The sequence below is a fragment of the Rhinatrema bivittatum genome, chromosome 1 (assembly GCF_901001135.1).
Source record: "Rhinatrema bivittatum chromosome 1, aRhiBiv1.1, whole genome shotgun sequence".
NCBI lineage: Eukaryota > Metazoa > Chordata > Amphibia > Gymnophiona > Rhinatrematidae > Rhinatrema > Rhinatrema bivittatum.
The window spans coordinates 336176251-336196172 of NC_042615.1; the positions used below are offsets into that span (position 1 = coordinate 336176251).

The 19922-nt window shown below is 40.9% G+C and overlaps 1 protein-coding gene across 1 annotated transcript in view; it reads left to right on the top strand.

Moving 5' to 3' along the window:
- Positions 1-1112: 1112 nt before the first annotated feature.
- Positions 1113-19922, top strand: part of DCK (deoxycytidine kinase) — a 61465-nt gene continuing 42655 nt past the window's right edge. The window contains exon 1 of the mRNA XM_029598696.1: positions 1113-1576. Coding sequence (XP_029454556.1) covers positions 1471-1576 — 106 coding nt within the window. The 5' untranslated portion in view covers positions 1113-1470. The remainder of the gene's footprint in view (positions 1577-19922) is intronic.

The window sequence follows — 19922 nt, forward strand, 5'->3', positions numbered from 1 at the left end:
TTTATGAGAGCAAGTTTGTGAGCATCTGGTCCCACTGTGCAGTTGTCCTCCCCCCCCAATCCATGTGTGACTGGAAGTCAAACATTCCCAGGTATACTGATTTTCTGTTTCCAGCACTGTTAAAGTCTGCAGGCTTGTGTTTTGATTCTAATTAATAAAGAACTGCAAACCGATAGCCAGAAACTGCTGGCTCCAAGCCAAAGCCTGCTCAAGGTAAGGTCTGAAAATTCAATTAATATCCTCCGGTTCCAGGTTGCAGAGGTGAATCTGAGGCAATGTTTATCCTCTCTTCCTGTTGGCACAGCTTGGGGGCGATGGTCAGGAGAAAGTGTAGGCCGGCAGCACCTTTTTTTTTTTTTTGGGGGGAGGGGGTCTGAGCTAATAATCAGCGATAAAGGAGATAATAGCAGCAGTGTTTCCACACTGTCTCATCCTGCTGGTCTTCTACTTTCCTGCTGGTCTTCTTGCCCAGTAGAAAGCTGCCACTTACAGACATGCTTTGCAGTGGCTGCCTACACAAAGCTCAGGCTTTTCCTGAGAGCAGCTGAGCTGATTCTTGAGATCGCTGACAAAAGTATGCAATAGCTTTAGTGGGAAGGGAAGGTTGTATTGTTGCCCTGGGAGCAATTTTCAAAGCAAGAGCCATAGAGTTCGCCCCTCATTTCCGGCACTGAGAGTCCGAGCAGAGACAGACTGATTGTGGTGGGGAGAGCGAACCAGAACATGGGGAAAGGGAGTATGAAGAGACAGTCCAGGAACTGAGAGGACTGGAGAGTGAGAGAAAACTGGAGAATAAACTACTGGTACCACATAGGGAATAATAGTCCCACCCCTTCCCCAGCTAAAAATCTGGTAACCTAGCTCTTTAATGATTTAAACACATTGAACTACATCAACCTTTAGAAAGGTAGCACTAAAGTTAAAAATGAAGCTGATCTATATTTACATTCATCACGGCCCTTTTCATTCAGTGCACACTTTATTTGCTACACACGTGAATTAAGCTCAGTTAGATAATAATTATGCTTATAAACACCCACACGCTCCTCCCTTAACCGGTGGTTGATCTTGCGTTGCAAGGCAGTCTGGGAAATCGCCATCTCTTTTTTTTTTTTTGTTTGTTTTTCCTTTCCTTTTCTCCCCTCGCTTCTGCTTCAGGCCTTTTTCAAACTCTGGCGCCTTTCTCATGCATTTGCGGTCCCCAGCACCTCTTTGTTCAGAGTGCGCGGGGTAGGGCGGGGCATCACGAGCGGAATGGGTCCCGCCCACTAGAATTTTTTATTTTTTTTTATTTTTTTTAATTGTGTATTCAGTGTGCGAGACCGGAGTTTTGAGTCACATGATCTGCTACCGCTGAAGAGCCCACGGGGAGCGCGCCAAAATCAAACTTGCAGCCGTAGTGAAAGCAGCTGGCGCGAAATAGAGCCTAAACCCTAGCAGCAGCTGCTCCTGAACTTAACGCACTGCGGTATGGCAACCCCACCAAAAAGAAGCTTCTCGGAACCGCAGCAGGACCAGGATTCCTCGCCTACGAAAAACGCCCGGATCAAGAAGATCTCCATCGAGGGCAATATTGGTGAGAGAAGAGGAAGCGCTACAGCTTGTTAGGAAAAAGCAGAAATAGAATCAATGAAGTTGATTCTGTTTCTGGGCTTTTTGGTTTTTTTTCTGGCTGGTCTTGTCGCTCACGCTTTACTCAGGCAGAATAAGTGGTCTAGAACTCCGATCTTAACCTAATGTGCGGCAGCAGGGTTTAACTGCAGTCCTCCCTCCGCATAGGATAGACACTTTTTTTTTAGTTTTAGCTTTACAGTTTTTCACTATAACATCATCTAGCTGTTGTGTGGCGGTCTGCTGTCTATTGAGTAGAAAGCTTAAAAAGAAATTGCGCAAACTCCTAAAGTCATTTGTTATCCCAAAATATGGATGCATTTCTGCTGTATATTACTCCTAGATCTCTTTTATTGAATGGCTTGTCATTGTTTCGAATTTCTTGATACTATGAATTTTTGTGCCCAGGAGGGCAGAAGGAGAAACTGCACCCTGCTTCCGGTTTTGACCCAGGGTTGAAACCTTGACGATACGACTTCCAGTTTTCAAACTTTGGCTAATTCAACTTCTTCTTTTTTTTTTTTCTTATGTAATCTGATTTGACTACAATAAATTAGCAAGGAAAACACTAAAACTGTCGTCTGTGCCGTGCAGTATCCTGCTGCTGTAAGGAGCCACTTTGCTTATCTTTGCCTTTCGTCTACCTGAGAATTTAAGGGGAGGGAGAATGAGGAATATACGGTGGGGAGACCGGATATGACGTCATACGAACCCATAAAAATTTGCAGTTTTGGGGGACGGGTCAGTGGCAGGGTCTTTGGGGTTGTGAGGTTACTGACTTCTAGCGACTGCGTGCCAGTCGTTCGTTTTCCTTTATTGATAACTATTGTGAGCTATCTCCCTCCGTCTCACTCTTTCCATATCTGATTATCTTGATATTTCCTTTCCAATATCTGTGCCCAGCTGTCATCCTGGGTGACTTTAGCAACGTCGAACGCTACTTGGAAATCTTTGAACCTGCTCACCCCCACCTCACACGCATACATACTATGGAGTACCATATAGTTCTCTTTTTTATTTTTTTGCGCGCGCTTGACTGTGCTTCACACCTTTCTGATTACTTATGTCTTTCCAAATATCTTTTGCTGACCCTGTCTCCTTTTTTTCCAGACAATATGCATTTTGCTTCTCAAGCCTCTCCTCCTCCCCCCATTTTTCTGCATATCGGACTCTTGACATTAACTCTGCTGCTCTTCTTCAATTAAGCAATTTTGCCCCCGGAGACCTATGGTCTCTCGCACTCATCTAGTTGTAGTAGACCAAATAAGCAACACTGGTTGGACGCCCATCTTCCCCCAGTAATGCCAATTCTATCACAGAGAATTCTGCTAGAAAAAATCAAAATCGCCTTGTGATCTTGGCTGACGCTCTCACTCTATCCTTTGTTTCCTGCTTTTTTTGAGTGGGACAAAAGATTCATATGGTGCTCTTCTATATGTATAACTATGTTACTCAGATTATTAAAGCTATCAACTTGTTTTCAGATAATGTCTCTGGCACCCTCTGTACAATATCTTCAGAAATCAGATAGCTACCATAAACATTGCTTTCTATAGAATAAAACATATCATATATAGTGATTATATAATATTCATTAGAAAAGATTTTATTGTATACAAAACATCTTATCAAAACTTTAAAAAACATTCAATTACTATTCATGTCGGATACATAGAATGAATAACAAATGCTCACCATAAAAACTCATTCACACACACAATCATGCTATTAAAAAATGTTTTTTAGAAAATCTATATAACAATGCAGTTGTCTCACTCCCTCTTTACAACATTATATTTCTTTTGTAGTTCTGTTTCACAAATCCATACTCCCAACATGTTTCGCTCTTCAGGGGAGCATAATACACAGATTTTCAAAATTTCCTCCACGAATTCACCCAAATGTATCCACACTACAAAAAATATTCCAACAATCATTTCCCACAAATTCTCAAAAGACTTTCTTTTTGGAAAAGTGCTTTAAATATTCAATTTACTAACCTCAATTTTCACAGTTAATTACTTTTTCCACATCAAGACAAACTAAATGTATTGTCTCCACAGTTCCACCTTTTATCTTTTTTTATAATCTGAAAAATCACAGAAAAACAAACCCTTAAATCGCTCCGTTTTTTTGAAAACAGCTGTGCGAGAACGCTGAGGTTTTGGCAAAGTTGGTCTTTTAGCGTCGTTAATGGTAAGTTGTGCTGTTTTTTGGTTTTTTTTTCCTAAAAAGAGGTGTTTTTGAGACATGGTGCTTTTGGTTTTATTGCGGCTATATTTCTCCAATTCTTTCAGTAAGGAAGCCAACAGTAAAAGCAGTTTGAAGATGTGGAATCTCTGAATTATGGGAGTACCGTGATGAGCTCTTTGTATACGGAAGTTTTGAAAAGCTGTTTGTAGGGACTGATGTGATTCAATTCTGAAAAACTATGGGCATTTTTAGGGGTTGGTTTTTCTGGGACTTAGGTGGTTTTTCTGTGATGTTTCAGATTATAAAAAAAGAGAAAAGGTGGAATTGTGGAGACAAGTTTGGTTTGTCTTGATGTGGAAAAAGTAATATACTGTGAAAATTGAAGTTAGTAAATTGGTGCTGATTGAATATTTAAAGCACTTTTCAAAAAGAAAGTCTTTTTTTGAGAATTTGTGGGAAATGATTAATTGTTGGAATATCTTTTGTAGTGTGGATACATTTGGGTGAATTCGTGGAGGAAATTTCGAAGATCTGTGTATTATGCTCCCCTGAAAAAGCCTATTAAATGGCGAAATATGTTGGGAGTATGGATTTGTGAAATAGAACTACAAAAGAAATATAATGTTGTAAAGAGGGAGTGAGACAACTGCATTGTTATATAGATTTTCTAAACATTTTTTTAATAGCATGATTGTGTGTAGTTTTTATGGTGAACATTTGTTATTCACTCTATGTATCAGACATGAATAGTAATTGAATGTTTTTTTTATATATCACTATCTATGATACGTTGTGTTAGTGTGATATATTTTTTTATATAATTGCATTTCTTTGGATTCTATAGAATAAAATCTGCTTGTTTCAGGCAGAAAATCCTTGGGTAATTAATCTGATACCACTTTAAGAGAATTTAATGAGTGATATGAGGATTTACCTCGTTTTTGATTGTGAACCTAATACCCCATGTCTCCTAAACATCTTTAATACCCACTGAACCTCACAGCTAGTTGGTTATCAGACAAAATTGAAGGGTTTATTTAAACTTTTGTGACTTTCATGTGTTAATTTTTAAATTTGACACTTTTTACAGTTGTGCTTAGTAACATTGAACCTGCACAAAAGGTGTTGTAGGTGAAAAATATAATCACATACATGTTAAATTGTTCTCTGTTGCAGAAGTTGTTTTTAGGTACTATATTTTGTGAAGAAAAAAGCTTTTCTTTCTTCTGTGTTCATAATTTACTCCTACCGAATGATGGTTGCAGGAGCTTTAGTCCACTTACTACTAAATTCCATCTTTCTTACTAGACCAGTCCAGATGCATGGGTTTATAACATCCTGCGAGCAGTGGAGATGGAGAATGACAATCTTTTTTCAGTAACATCACTGTTAGGGGATGGAGCAGCACAGGCACTTGCCAGTATTTTCCATCTCTAGCAGATTACTCCTGGGGGACTTCTGTGCAAAAGAACTTTCATAATTTACAGAAATTTAAAATTCTGCAAGATTCTGTAACTTGTATATTGTTTTGACCAATATGACAATCTTTAAGAAATTAATTTAAAATGTAATACAGAAAAAAGTTATTTCTTAGCATCCAGTTACATGAGTCCAGAACAAGTGGGTTTATGCTCCCCCTACCAGCAGATGGATAAACTGATATCAGTGTATATACCTCTGCAGTGAAATCAGCCTGCCAGTATTCTGTCTCCAGCAGATGGTGGATGTGCATCTACCCGCTTGGGATTGCTTCAGTTTGAGAAATAAGGAGAAAAAATAATTTGCCCCACTTTCTTGCGGTGATACTATAAGGTCCCTCCCCTAGTTGAGAATTCCTGAGGTGATTTTCCATGGGTCCTCAGATGTGTAGGTAAGGTAAGGCTGAGCTCAGGTAAGTGTTTATATATTAAAAAAAGACAGTGAAGGAGAGTTCTGTTAGGGCTTCCTTCCTCCCGGTCTTCATGCTCTGTGTGCTGTTCTGGCGTTCATCCCGCTCTGTGGGAGGTCAAAGGATGTGGGCAGCCTGGTGGGTTGAGCAGTTTCCGTTGACTAGGCCCTGCTCTAAGGCTTCTTAGTTGCACTTCTTAGGCTGCCCTCTACAGGATTGTCAATTCAGCATGTGCGTCCAGTTTTCTGGAGACCCAGTTGAGGTGCTTCGGTGCGTCCAGGTCCATACTTGCTTGTGCATACAATATAAGTGCTTTTTTTTTTTTTTTTTTTTTTTGTACTCCTGTCCTTGATCAATGCTTATTCTACGGATGCCTAGCTTTGAGGTGCCCCTAAATATCAGAGGCCCAAGTGTTGGACACTTTATTTGAAGGCCTAGAAGTTTTGGATGTCTGGTTTTTTGTTTTTTTTGTTTTTAAACTAGGTGCATGCTTCCGGCCACCGTTTAGTGCACTGCTGGCCAAAATGGTGCCTATAGCCTAAGCACCTTCTTGTTTACACTGCCAGTCATTAGGGTGTCTCAGCCAGAAGTGCCTGCTAATTTGTGCCAGCGCTGTTTGGAGGCTCAGATTTATTCTCCTCTGATTTCACAAAGCCTGGTTCTTCCCAGCCAGATGTAGGTCTGGGTAAAGACAATTTAGGTGGGGCACCTGACTTTGGAACTCCCCTAACTGGTTTTTCAGTAGGGGAGTCAGATATCTAGATGTTACTGAACCTTTGCGGAAGTCGGACTGTCTGTATGTCTTTCACGTAGGTACTAGACAGGGAGAACCGGCCCTTCGGGCTACAATAGCTTGCTGGATTAAGGAGGTAGTCACGGCTGCATACGTGGATGCCAGGAAGCAGTTACCTAGTCAGGTTAGGGTTCATTCCATTAGGGCTCAGGCAGTGTCATGGGCAGAAGTTACTGTTGTTTCCTGTTGACATTTGCCAAGCTGAGATGTGGTCCTCCTTGCACTTCTTTTCCAGATATTATTGTCTGGATGTGCAGGCCTGGGAGGATGTGGCCTTTACACATGCGGTTTTGACTGAGCAGCCTCATGCCCTTTGGGGGAGTAGCTTGGTTACATCCCATTTGTTCTGGATTCATCTGACTGGACACTATGAAATGAGAAACTACTACTTACTACTGATCTCCTTTTCTTTAGGACAGTCAGATGAGTCCAGCTTCCCTCCCTTGGCTGCCAAATGATTGTATTATAGTCCTACTTGGCTTCATGTTACAGGGATTACTGGTGTTAGTCCAGTCCCTAGACTAGTGTTAATGCATTCTTGTCTGAGCTCAGTGTTGCTTGTTGGCTGAGTATTGAAATGGTTATCTGTTTTTACTCAAGTATTTTTCTAGTCCGTCCACAGTTGCTTTTGAAGACAAAACTGGCAGGCTGATGTCACTTGTTTGCTCTGTCTCTATCTGCTGGTAGGGGAGCATAAACCTACTTGTTCTGGATTGAACTGACTGTCCTACAGAAAAGGAAATTCAGGTAAGTAGTCATTTCTCATTACTTAAAGATGCAGAGTTTTAAAAATATTTTGAGCAGAGTTTCCCTAGAAGTTCATTGTGCCTCTTCTACCCTCTGTCCCTACTCCTCTGGCCAATCTCTTTTTTTCACTTTGCCCTCTCAGGCCCCCAACTCCTCCACCTGCCACTCTCTCCCCTCTCCCTCTAGGCTCAACCCCTTCCACTCCTAGAGTTTGACCCCTAACAAAGGCTCCTTCTATCGCTCCCTTTCTCTCATGCACATACACCCCACACATAGGCTTCCTTTCTCTCCCAAACAAGCACCCTCACATACACACAATCCCTTTTTCACATATACCAGCTCCCTGAATAGGCATGTGCCGGATGGCTTGGTTATGTGCCAGCAGCTTGTGGGACAATGTCAACAATAAGTTGGTGGACGTCCCTTGCCTGGGAAGCTAGCTCTTTGGAGATAAATTCAGAGAAACAGTTGCTTAAATCAAAGAGAGACGTGGAAATCTACTCTTGATGGGCTTAGAGCAACAGTCCACTTTATGATAAGTCTTATTAATCTTTTAAAAGATTGTATTTCCAGAGATGCCCCTTTCAGAGCTACCAGATCCTTCAGCAGCAGAAATTTTGGGCTGGAATTTCATAAATGTTGTCAGTCAAAAGCAGTACAAAAGAGCCAATGTAAACTTAGACCAAGTTTTTGACTGTCCTCCAAAACCAACAATCATTCTCCCTAGTAGGGGGGAAAATCCAGAAATGGGTCACAATCACTGAAGACTGCTTGGTTCTCAAAATTGTGGAATCTGCTTACATTTCTCCTGGCTTCCCACACTTCATTGCTCAGCCTTTAATCTGGATCCATCACGCTCAGTGCAGCAACTCCTGGACATGCAGTTGCTTCTCAATCAGTGAGTAATAGAACCTATTTACCCTATGAACATGGCCAGGGATTCTGCTCTTACTACTTCCTTATTCCCAAGAAAGCTGGGGTATTGAGACCCATCCTGGATTTAAGGAGTTTAAGCAAGAATCTGCTCCAGGAGAAATTCAAACAGTTCTATTCATCCAGAAGCAGGAGTGGATATGTGCCCTTGATTTAAAGGACGTTTTACTGTATTTTTCTTTAAGTATGAGAAATAATATCTCATGTATGGATTTCTATTAATCATATAAGTGGAATTTCCAATCCACATTCCATATAGTGTATATTTGAATCATGTAACCAAAAGTTTTTGGCACCTTCTAGGTAACTTATAAACCAATGCAAAACCTATTTACGTGCCTATCTGTAAACCGTTGTGATGGTATATCACTAAACGACGGTATAGAAAAGTTTTTAAATAAAATAATGTTCATATTCCCATCCTCTACTCCCTTTTTTGTAGTGGACACCTTTCATTATCAGCACTGTATACTCTTGACTATTAGCAGCACCAAGGGTCTTTACCAAACGCCTAACTGTAGTAGCAGTGCATCTTTTTCAAGGGATCCAGGTCTTCCCTGTGCTAGAAGACTGGCTAGTGATAGCGAAATCCTAGGAAGGTGTTCTTCCATACAAAAGTCAATTCAACTCCTACATTCATTAGGCTTCCTGATGAACTTCAAAAGAGAGTGATTCTAGTTCCTACCTAGAGAATACAATTCATAGGAGCATGGATAGATTGCCTGCAAGAGAGCCTTCCTCCTGTCAAATCAGGTGAAAACACTCAAAACCCTTGTATGTCAACTGCTGAATGTAGATTAAACAGCCAGGGACATTCTAGTTGTTCTAGGACACATGACAGCAGTAGCTCATGTAGTTCTGCTGAACTGCCTTCATATGCACCTTCAGTGGAACCAATTAAATCAACCCATTATGAAATTGGTGGATGTTTTGCATTAAATGAAACGGGAACCATTTTTGAACTTATTGTAATATAGGACTTGGTGCGAGAGGTAATGTTAGCGGAGCTGCTTGGCAACAATGATTAATGCAATCAAATTTAAGTTAATGATTGGAGAGGAGATTAACTCTACTGCTCTAATATTTAACGTTCAAAAGATTTTGATAAAATGATAAATAGAAAACAAACTGAGAGGTACAGCTACAAAGTTGAAGAGTTTACATCAGGTGTGGACATTGTTTAAAAATATCATCTTGGAAACCCAGACTAGATGTATTCTATGCCTTAAAAAAAGGCAGAAAAAAGACCAAATGACCACGCATGGTTAAAAAGGTGATGTGAAAGAGGCTATCTTAAACAAAAGAACTCTTTTTTTTTTTTTTTTTTTTCCCAAAAATTGGAAACAGGATCCAACTGAAGAAAACAGGAAAAAGCATTGGCAAGTTAGATGTAAAACATTGACAAGGCACACAAAAAGAGAATTTGAAAAGAAGCTGGCCATAGAGGAAAAAACTTGTAATAAAAACTTAAAAAAAAAATAAAAATATATATATATATATATATATATATATATATGAAGCAAGAAGCCTGTGAGGGAGTTGGTTGGACCATTAGATGATCAAGGGATTAAATGGGCACTTAGGGAAGATAAGGCCTTGGTAAAAAGACTAAATTAATCCTTTGCTTTGGTGTTTACTGATGAGCATGTTGGGGAGATACCTGTGCTGGAAACAGTATTTAATGGTGGTGATTCAGAAAAACTGCAACAAATGATGGTGAAGCTGGTAGATGTAATTGGGTAGCTTGATAAACTAAATAGTAGCAAATTGCTCGGACTAGATGGCTTACAGATCTATTGCTAGTAATTTTCAACCTATCATTAAAATCAGAAGATTAGAGGATGGCCAGCAAGCTTTAGAGGGCTCCAGAGTGATCTGGGAAACTATAGACTGGTGAGCCTGACTTCAGTGCCAGGAAAAATCATAGAAATTATTCTAAAAATTAAAATTACAGAACATATTGAAAGGCATGGTTTAATGGGATACAGCCAGCATGGATTTACACAAGGGAAGTTTTTTACCTCACCAATCTGCTACATGTTTAACATCTTATAAAGAAAATGTGGATAATATAGAAACATAGAAATGACGGCAGAAAAAGACCAAACTGCCTATCCAGTCTGCCCAGCAAGCTCCCACACTTATTTTCCCATACTTATCTGTTTCACAGACCACCAAGTTCAGGGCCCTTATTGGTAACTGATTCGAATATCCTGCCACCCCCTGCCGTTGATGCAGAGAGTAAAGTTGGAGTTGCATCAAAGGTGAATCATAAGGCTTAATAGTTAAGGGTAGTAACCGCCGCATGAAGCATGTTACCCTGATGCTTGTTTACCCAGACTGCACAGATTGAATGCCTTGTTGGATGTTGTCTGAATGTAAATCCTCTTTTTCACATTTCCCCCTGCCGTTGAAGCAGAGCGCAGTGCTGTATATGCATTCAAAGTGAAGTATCAGGCTTAATTGGTTTAGGGTAGTAATCGCCACAAAAAGCAAACTATCCCCACGCTTATTTGTTTACCCAGACTGTGTAGTTCAGTCCTTGTTGGTTGTTGTGGAAAAGAGGATTTGTATTCAAACATTTCCTCTTGCTTTTGAAGCAGAGAGCAATGTCAACCAGTGGATATAGTATATTTATCAAACTCTTTCTGAAAATCCGAAGTCCTCCCCCCCCCCCCCCCCCCCCGAGAGATTCTTGAGAAATAAAAATGCATCCAGCTTAGCCCTGTTAACCATCTTTGCAGCAAACAAATGGGAGATTCGCACCCTTGAAAATTTCTGCCGCCTCCTGTTTGATACGGTGAGTAGCTCCTGCAACATGAAGCTGAGATCAAATGGAAAAGTCCAGGAAAACACGTTCTCTGTTCGAAGCATGTTGGTGACTTCTTTCAATTCAAATTTCTTGTGTAAGGTAGAAGGAGCTAAGTCATTAAACGAGAATATTTTTGCCCCTCCCAAGTCCATTCATTTTGTTTATGAGCTGCTGCTGCATAGAGTTGCACTTTGGGAGCATAGCTATGTAGACAAAAAAATGTCCTGCGCTTTTTTTGTCAGACCGGGATCCCGCAACTCTGTGAGCTCTTTAGATTTTTAGCACAGGTGGAGGTACAGATTTAGGAACAGAATTAGTATCAGATGCCTTAAGTAAAAGTTCACAAACTGAGGATACCACTTTCAAGAGTATTCAGGTACTTCCTGGATGCCCTGGATCTGTAAACTGACCCACCGAGAATGGCCAAAAAGCTGGAAGACCTAGAAAACCAGAGTTGCACATGCCATTTTCAGGGTTTTCTGGTGATTTTTTTTTAAGTGAGTTGTCTTCCATCCCAAGCGCATATCCAAATCCACTCTGGCGCCAAGGACTACCATGTCATCTCTAACCTCAGCGATTGAAGCCAGCAATTCCGGTTTTGTGTTGCTTCATCTCTGATCTCAGTTCCATAAACCAGCTACGCAATTCATCCCAAGTTGGCATATCAGCCTTTCAAGGGAACAGTAGTCGGAGTTCCTTCAGAGTCTTCTCCTCCCACGTTTGCCGCAGCCTGCACCATGCCAGTATCCTCCTGCAGCTCCAAGGTGTTTGCTGAAGGAAAACTGTTTAATTCTGCCATTTTCCGCTTTGTCGCCATCGGAGATGAAAAACGAGCAGAAATATTGAGAGAGAAATCGTAAAGACGATGGTAAGTTTATACAACAGATATAGCTGAGTGGGAGCAGGGGACCTTCGGTCAAGCATCTGTCTCTGCTGGTGACGTCAGTAACACCCCCCCCCCCCCCCCCCCCCCCCAAGCATTCTTATTTTCAATGAACCACAACAATTGGTGACCCAGATGGTACATTAATGTAAATGTTTGTGGAAATTGGATGGACTTCTGGAACTTAACCTTTTCTGAGGGTTAGCAGTGATCAGAGCAAATACAAAGTAGTAATGATAGTTTAGCTGAGTAAATCCAAACTAAACTTTTCTTACCCATTACCATGCCACCACTCGGTCATACTTACGCTACCCTAAATATCTTTAAGTCCATATGCAATCTGACAAACTCATTATGAAAGGATTGCTGTTTCAGTCCTTATTTTATCAGTAACCATTCCAGTAGGTAAGAGAACTTCTTATTGAGGTTTTCAGTCTTTTGCTAGTTTCATTGGCTTTTTGCTCTGCTATGGAGGGGGACATTTTTCGCTAGTTAAATGTTTTTGTCCCAACTGGATTGATCTGATATTGGTTATCTTTTTCACTTGATGGAATTCATTGACAGAGGATGTGGTTAAGGCAGTTAGTGTAGCTGGGTTTAAAAAAAAAAGTTTGAATAAATCACTGGAGGAGAAGTCCATAAACTGCTAATAATCAACAGGGAATAGCCACTGCTTGTTGCCAGCATTAGCATGGGATCCATTTAATGTTGGGTACTTATCAAGTATTTGTGACTTGGATTGGCTGCTGTTAGAGACATATCTGGCATATCCAATGTTCTTATGGGGTTGGATAACTGGAAGCAGAAATAATCATGGAAGCATTAACATAATGGTGGACAGGAAGGTTCAAAATGATGCACTTCAGTGGTGGTGGAAAATCAATCTTTTTAAAAGCTTTGTAAGATTCAAGACACCTGTAGCTTCTGTAGTTTGTCCATTTTCTGAATGGGGATGCATTTGCCAATCATCTTTAAGAGAATTTCTGTGATTTGGGCTTTCCATAGGAATTATATAACTGGGTTAGGATGAAGCAGATTAGCAACATCAGCGTGGACTTGGGTTCATGGTTGGATGAAATGGTGTTAAGTGGATTCGGGAAGTTTGAACGTGGATGATGATCCTTGAAGCCAAAAGATTTCTATAGAAATATAAGTTGAAAAGTTTGCCGAGTCAAAGTTCTAGGATTGGCTTTAATAGATCATTTTGGTGACTTCTGTCAGTAAGTTGTCCAGGAGTGAACAGCTTAGTGTCTTGGAAAAGGCTGATTAATAACAGAAGCAGGAACTTTAGCATAATAGCAGCATTAAACAGTCTAGAGTGATATTAAATCTTATGGGTGTGGAGTTGGTGCAGCCTGCAGGGAGGAATCCTGCAGGTCCCCACTGTCAGCTGGTGGAACAGACTGTGGTAGAGGCCCAACTGGAGCTTTGCCTATACCAGCCCTTGTTCCCCCTTATGTTGAGCTCTCAGGTGTCGGGGCTGGCAGGACTTAGGTGTATGATTTTGCAGATGAGGTGAAGATCCATAGAGTCGCAGGCCAGGGTCCGGGGCTGACTGTATTCATGCAGAGTCAGTCGAGCAGTGGTTCGGGCAGGCGGCATATGATCAGAATCAATCTGGCAGTGGTCAGTGGCAGGTGGTGTTCAAACAGGGTCAAGAGTCAAGGTGAGGTCAAATCAGAGATCCATCTGAGGGAACATGGGACAGAGGAAAGAAAGGAACAGCACAGATGGGCAGAGGAAGACACTAAAGGCTTGAAGATGAGGGACTGAAGACTGATCACAGGACGATAAGGAACTCAGGAACACAGAGCAGCACTGAGACGCAGACCAGGGATGCAAGAAAGAGGCAATTGGCACTAACTGGAGGTAGTCAACCTATTGCCAAGGTTTCTGTACAAATACAAGTTGCAGGAATTGGCAGTGCTACCGGATAGAAGGGTGAAGCTTTTGTAAGATTAAACTTCAATAAGGTAAAAGCTTTTTAATTGCAGGTACTGAAGTTTTGGTGTTCCACGTGGATTACTGGAAGTTTTCAGTTGGATTGAGGGTGCGAGGTAGTCAGTCCATCCTGGAACAGCAGAGAAGTTCAGCAGCTGGTAATATTAGGTGAGCATTTCTCTCAAGAACAGGAATTGCTGTTAGTCAGGATGAAGAGACTTTATCAAACATAGGAGATAAGCACATGTCTGTTGTGGGGCCCTGATGGACCCTTTCCAGTAGAATTGAAGAATCATTTAGTGGGGTCAGCTGTGTGTGTTTGCAGGTTCAAAACAGTTCATGACACATTCATAAGAGGCCTTGTCTGTAATTGCAGTAGGCAAAGCTAATGTCTTTGGCATGAATTTAATGGTCAATTTTTTTTGGCTGTGCAACTGGATACAAGAATCCAGATGTTAGTATCATTGCAGGAAGAATTGAACAGTTCAATATTTTGGGCATCTGGAGTCAGAATAGTTGTCTGTTTTTATTGATGAGGTGCAAACTTTAGCGGGTGCATGTTAGATCTTGCCTTTTCTTAATGTCTTTTTTGGCAGCAAGTGTGGAACGTTTAACTTGTTCCTGACAATACAGTACAGATCTGCAAACTCCTATGGAGTAAATAGGACCATCAGGATTCCTATAATTTTATTGGGAATCGGACACCTGCCTTTAGGGTCTTAGTTTCCCAGTGGGATCTCATTCTGTTTTAGTGCTCTGACGGTTCTCCACCTTAGATTCTTCTTCAAAGCAGCATGCATAGGATATTTCCTTTTTTAAACTTTTTTTTTTCTAGTGGCTATATGTTCAGCCAGGCATATTTGGGGAATTAGAGGCCTTGTCTTGAAGAGATATCTCCACAGAATCTTACTTTTTGTCCAGGGCCATATTTTGAATGTTTGTGTTATTTTTCTCAGATATTTTAAGGTGACAAATCCATTTAGGAAGTCTGATAGGCCGGGGGATCTCATAAGGGGCAGGCAGCTTCAAAATCCTTTTAAGGCAGCTAACTGGTCTTCTTACATTCACTCACTAAGCATTACAGGCTATATGTGCTAGCCAAGGGAGATACTGTACTTGGGGCAGGCATTCTTAGATCAGCCCTGTTTCTTCCCCTTGCATTAAAATGGGCTTAGATACATCCTACACATCTGAACTGGTGTAGTAGAATGAAAAGGAAGGAGAAATTTAGATTTAATTATTAATTTCCTTTCCTTGAATCCTATTAGATCATTCCAGGATCCTTCCAGGAAGTCTGTGGCTTCAGTTTTGCTCATGGTTGATTGAGAGCCTCTTAGGGCTTTCAGAAGGCTACAGTTTCTCTCTGTGGAGAACCCAAGGATTCTAAATGTCTCCTTTCTGGATTTGTATATCTTCTACTCCTTCCCTTTTGGAATCTGAAAGGATGTCTGCTATTAGAGGCTTTTCCTCCCTGTTCTTTCTCATAGTTTTTCCTTAAGGGTTTTTAGTACTCAGTCTTCATTGTTTTGACATAGGTGCTATCTTGGGAAAAAGTGTGGTTTTTTGTCTCCCTCTGCTGGCAGGATGTCAAAGTCTGAGCATTTGGACTAGTCTAGCAGGATTTAAGGAAAGAATTAACAAACAAGGCTATACATTTTTCTTTTTCTTTATCAAAGTATCAGTCCGATTTGTAGGGGCTTGTGACTCAGGACATGTACCTGATTGCAAGCAATTATCTAGCTGTAGAGTACTGCCTTGAGGGTCATTGCTAAAGTAACAAGCCTCAGTAAGGGCTTGTCTCCTCCCCCCCCCCCCCCCACACACACATTTATTTTAATTTATATTCCACCTTTCAGGCTCTTCAGCATGGATTACATTCAGGTACTTTAGGTATTTCCCTGTCCCCAGAGGGCTTATAATCTAAGGGCCTTATTTACTGAGCATTTTTCCCATAGACACAGAATGGGGGGGAGGAAGGCTTAGTAAATTGGTCCCCTAAGGTTGTACCTGAGGCGATGGAGGGGAAAGTGACTTACACAGGGGTCACCAGGTGTGTAAGCAGGATTTGAACCCTAGTTTCCCTAATTTGTAACCTGCTGCCGTGACCACTAGGTCAGTGATTCTCAACCCAGTCCTCGAGACAACCTAGCCAGACAAGTTTTCAGAATATCCACAGTGAATATGCATATGAGAGATTTGCATTTACTGTTTCCATGCCAGTTCATTTCATGCTTTTTCTATGTTTCTGAGGCATATCAGTAACCAAGCCTTGTATTTTCATACAAAATGAGTATATGATTATGAGCCCCAAATTATCATTTTTTTTTTTTAATTGCTGGCCTAGTTTCCTGCAAACCAGCTTCCACATCATATACATAATGAAAACTTTGGTAACAAGAAGTTGCCATCCTGGGTCAGACCAAGGATCCATCAAGCCCAGCATCCTGTTTCCAACAATGGCCAATCCAGGATACAAGTACCTGGCAATACCCAAATATTAAATAGATCCCATGCTGGTAATAAGCAGTGGCTATTCCCTAAGTCAGCTAGACTAATAGTTTATGGTCATCTCCAGGAACTCATGCAAACTTTTTTTTTTTTTTTTTTTTAAACCAGCTACACTAATTTTTCTCCAATTTGTTCTAAATATACTACTTGCTAACTTCATGGAGTACCCAGAGTCCTTCCATTATCTGCAAGAGTAAACAGATTCACATTTACCTGTTCTAGTCCTCTTGTAATTTTGTAGATCTCAATCATATTCCCTCTTCAGCCATCTCTTCTCCAAGCTGAACCTCTTTTGCTTTGCCTTATAGGGGAGGAGTTCAAGATGTAAGGTTTAGAGACAACCTAGGCAGAAATGCAAGAGATTTGAGACTATTGATATATGGCAGGGCTTAAAATTCTTTCTTGGAATGTGAAGAGACTTAACACTTATCTCAAGCGGAAAAAATTAATAGCTGATGCAATTAATACAAATGTGCATATCATCCTCTGTCGGGAGACTCGCGTCCGAAAGAGACATGAACGCTTGTTGTTTTTCCCAGCATTTTCCATGTCAATTTTTCACTGCATCCAATAAGCTAAATTATTTATAATCGTCTAAACCTAAAATCTTTCATCAACCAAACAACTAAGGATTGCTTCCACAAATTACATGTACTAAAAAGAATAAAACCACTTTTCCACTTTCATGACTACAGAACAGTTCTGCAAGCAAATAATCTTCTCTAAATTAGATTATTGTAACTATCTTATTAGGTCTCCCCGCATCTCATACCAAACCTCTGCAGATGGTGCAGAACACAGCAGCCAGAATTCTGACTAACTCAAGGAGAAGAGACCACATTTCTCCAATTCTCAAAGACCTACATTGGTTGCCAATTCACTACAGAATCATTTGCAAGTCCATTACTACCATTTACAAAGCTATCCATCACCTCGCTCTGCTGAACCTACAAATCCCTTTCAGAAAACATACCTCCTCCAGACCCATCAGAGAGTCGTATAAAGAATCACTTCATGTACCACACTCCAAAACCTATCAACATAAATCCCTCAGAGACCGAGCCTTCTCCACAGCAGGACCACCTTTATGGAACTCCTTCCCAGCGGACCTGCGACAGGAACCCTGCCTACTAACCTTCAGGAAAAGACTCAAAACATGGTTATTTAAGAGAGCCTTCCCAGACCCCCAACTGAACCTTACTTACAGCCAATCTACCTTCAGACTTTACCATTACATTGTAAATAATTGTTCTTTCTGTTAATCTCCTATCTCCTTTTCTTTTCCTGCTCCCAGTTGTGTACATCCCTGTTTTATTGTAACTGCAAGATTTTAAGCTCCACACCTGTTAAAGTTCTTATATTGTATTATTTTTTCACCCCTTGTTAAATGTAAACCGGCTTGGAGAAGAGACGACTGAGGGGGGGATATGATAGAGGTGTTTAAAATCATGAGAGGTCTAGAATGGGTAGATGTGAATCAGTTATTTACTCTTTCGGATAGTAGAAAGACTAGGGGGCACTCCATGAAGTTAGCATGGGGCACATTTAAAACTAATCGGAGAAAGTTCTTTTTTACTCAACGCACAATTAAACTCTGGAATTTGTTGCCAGAGGATGTGGTTAGTGCAGTTAGTATAGCTGTGTTTAAAAAGGATTGGATAAGTTCTTGGAGGAGAAGTCCATTACCTGCTATTAAGTTCACTTAGAGAATAGTCACTGCCATTAGCAATGGTAACATGGAATAGACTTAGCTTTTGGGTACTTGCCAGGTTCTTATGGCCTGGATTGGCCACTGTTGGAAACAGGATGCTGGGCTTGATGGACCCTTGGTCTGACCCAGTATGGCATTTTCTTATGTTCTTTTTCTTATGCGATGCCTTTCGTGAATGCCGGTATAAAAAAACACTAAATTGTGGGGTGGGGGTAATGTTTGCAAAATCACTGGTAGTAGATGTATTGTCTGTTATCAGAGATATTAATGGTCACTATATCATAGTGAAGTTTAAATTGGACAACCAGTTGTATACATTAGGCAATGTTTACTGTCCTAACCAAGGACAGGGGAAATGTCTTGGACACCTTCTAGTGTATTACATCAGTGGGCAGAAGGTTCTTTAATTGTAGGCGGTGATTTTAATGACATGTTACACATATCTAGATCATAGTGGAAAGGGGGGAGATTGCTCTAAGGCAAATAGGGCGGGCCTAAAAAATCTAATGACTGACTGGGGACTTATTGATATTGGAGGTTCCTATTTGGAGGTTCCTGTATCCTACAGAAAGGAATAACATGTTCTTCTCCAAGGTGCATCAAGTTTATACTTGCATTGACTTTATACTGCTGGATAAAGCTCTAGTTAGTAAGGTATTGCATTCTGATATTAATCCTATAACGTGGTCTGACCACGTGTCCATCTGGATTAAGTTAAAGAGATTCTAGATCGGGCACTAAAGGGACATGGCGGCTTAATGAGAGCCTCCTAGAAAATTCTCTCTTCTGTACTAAGTTGAAAGAAGAGATGGGTAATTATTTGGAGGAAAAGGATACTGGGGACGTGTCCAAGGGAATCATTTGGAACTGCTTTAAATCTGTAGCTAGGGGGCGTCTGATATCCCAAGCTTCCTATGTTCACAAAGAACGAGAAAAGAATAGGGAGACATTATTGTACAAGATAGGGAAACTAGAACTAACGCATAAAAGGACTTTTAAATCGCAATCTTGGCAGGCAATTAGAAAAAATTACGACAGGAGCTCCATACATTGGATGCACAAAAAATTGCGTTCCAACTAGACAGAATACGACAAGAACATTTTGAAGGGGATAACAAGGCAAGTAAACTATTGGCACGGTCGCTTAAGGCCAGGGCCCAGCAAAATCAGATTTTGAAAATTAAGGATAGACAGGGACAAATAGTAACGGATAATGCCGTTGCCATTGATCTGATCTTCGGGTACTAGAATGGGCAAAGTCTGGAATAGGTAGCTCAATCTAGGGAGGATATTCATTTTCACCACGATATTCGCCCCAACCAGGACAAGGCTTTCTTTCCCAAGTTTGCAGGTCTTTCTGAATAGCCCCCCAGACTTTCACATAATTTAGGCGGAATAAGTCCTCCAATCTATTGCCCACCTTTACTCCTAAATATTTGACTCCTGTAGACACTATCGATTAATGATAGTCATCTGTTCCGGTGACAGAGTAATGTTCAAAAATTCGGATTTGTCTGCATTCAACCAATATCCTGATATTTCTCCGAACTGAAGAAATTCAGCCATTAGAAATGGGAGAGACTCCACAGGGTTTACCACCGTGAATAAGACATCGCCAAACAGACAACATTCTTCCTGGTTGATGCATAAACCCTGTATATCTCTGTTCACTCTCAGATTGCCAGAGGTTCAAGGTATAATGCAAAAAGGAGTGGCGAAAGTGGGCATCCCTGTCGGGTCCCTCTGCATATGGGGAAAACTGACAAGTACCCTCCCCTTAACCTTGATACAGGCACTGGGCTGAGCATAAAGCTTTCTAATCCATGTAAGGAAATTTTCTCCAATCCCGAACTTCCGTAACACTGAAAATAAATAATCCCAGTGAACGAGATCGAAGGCTTT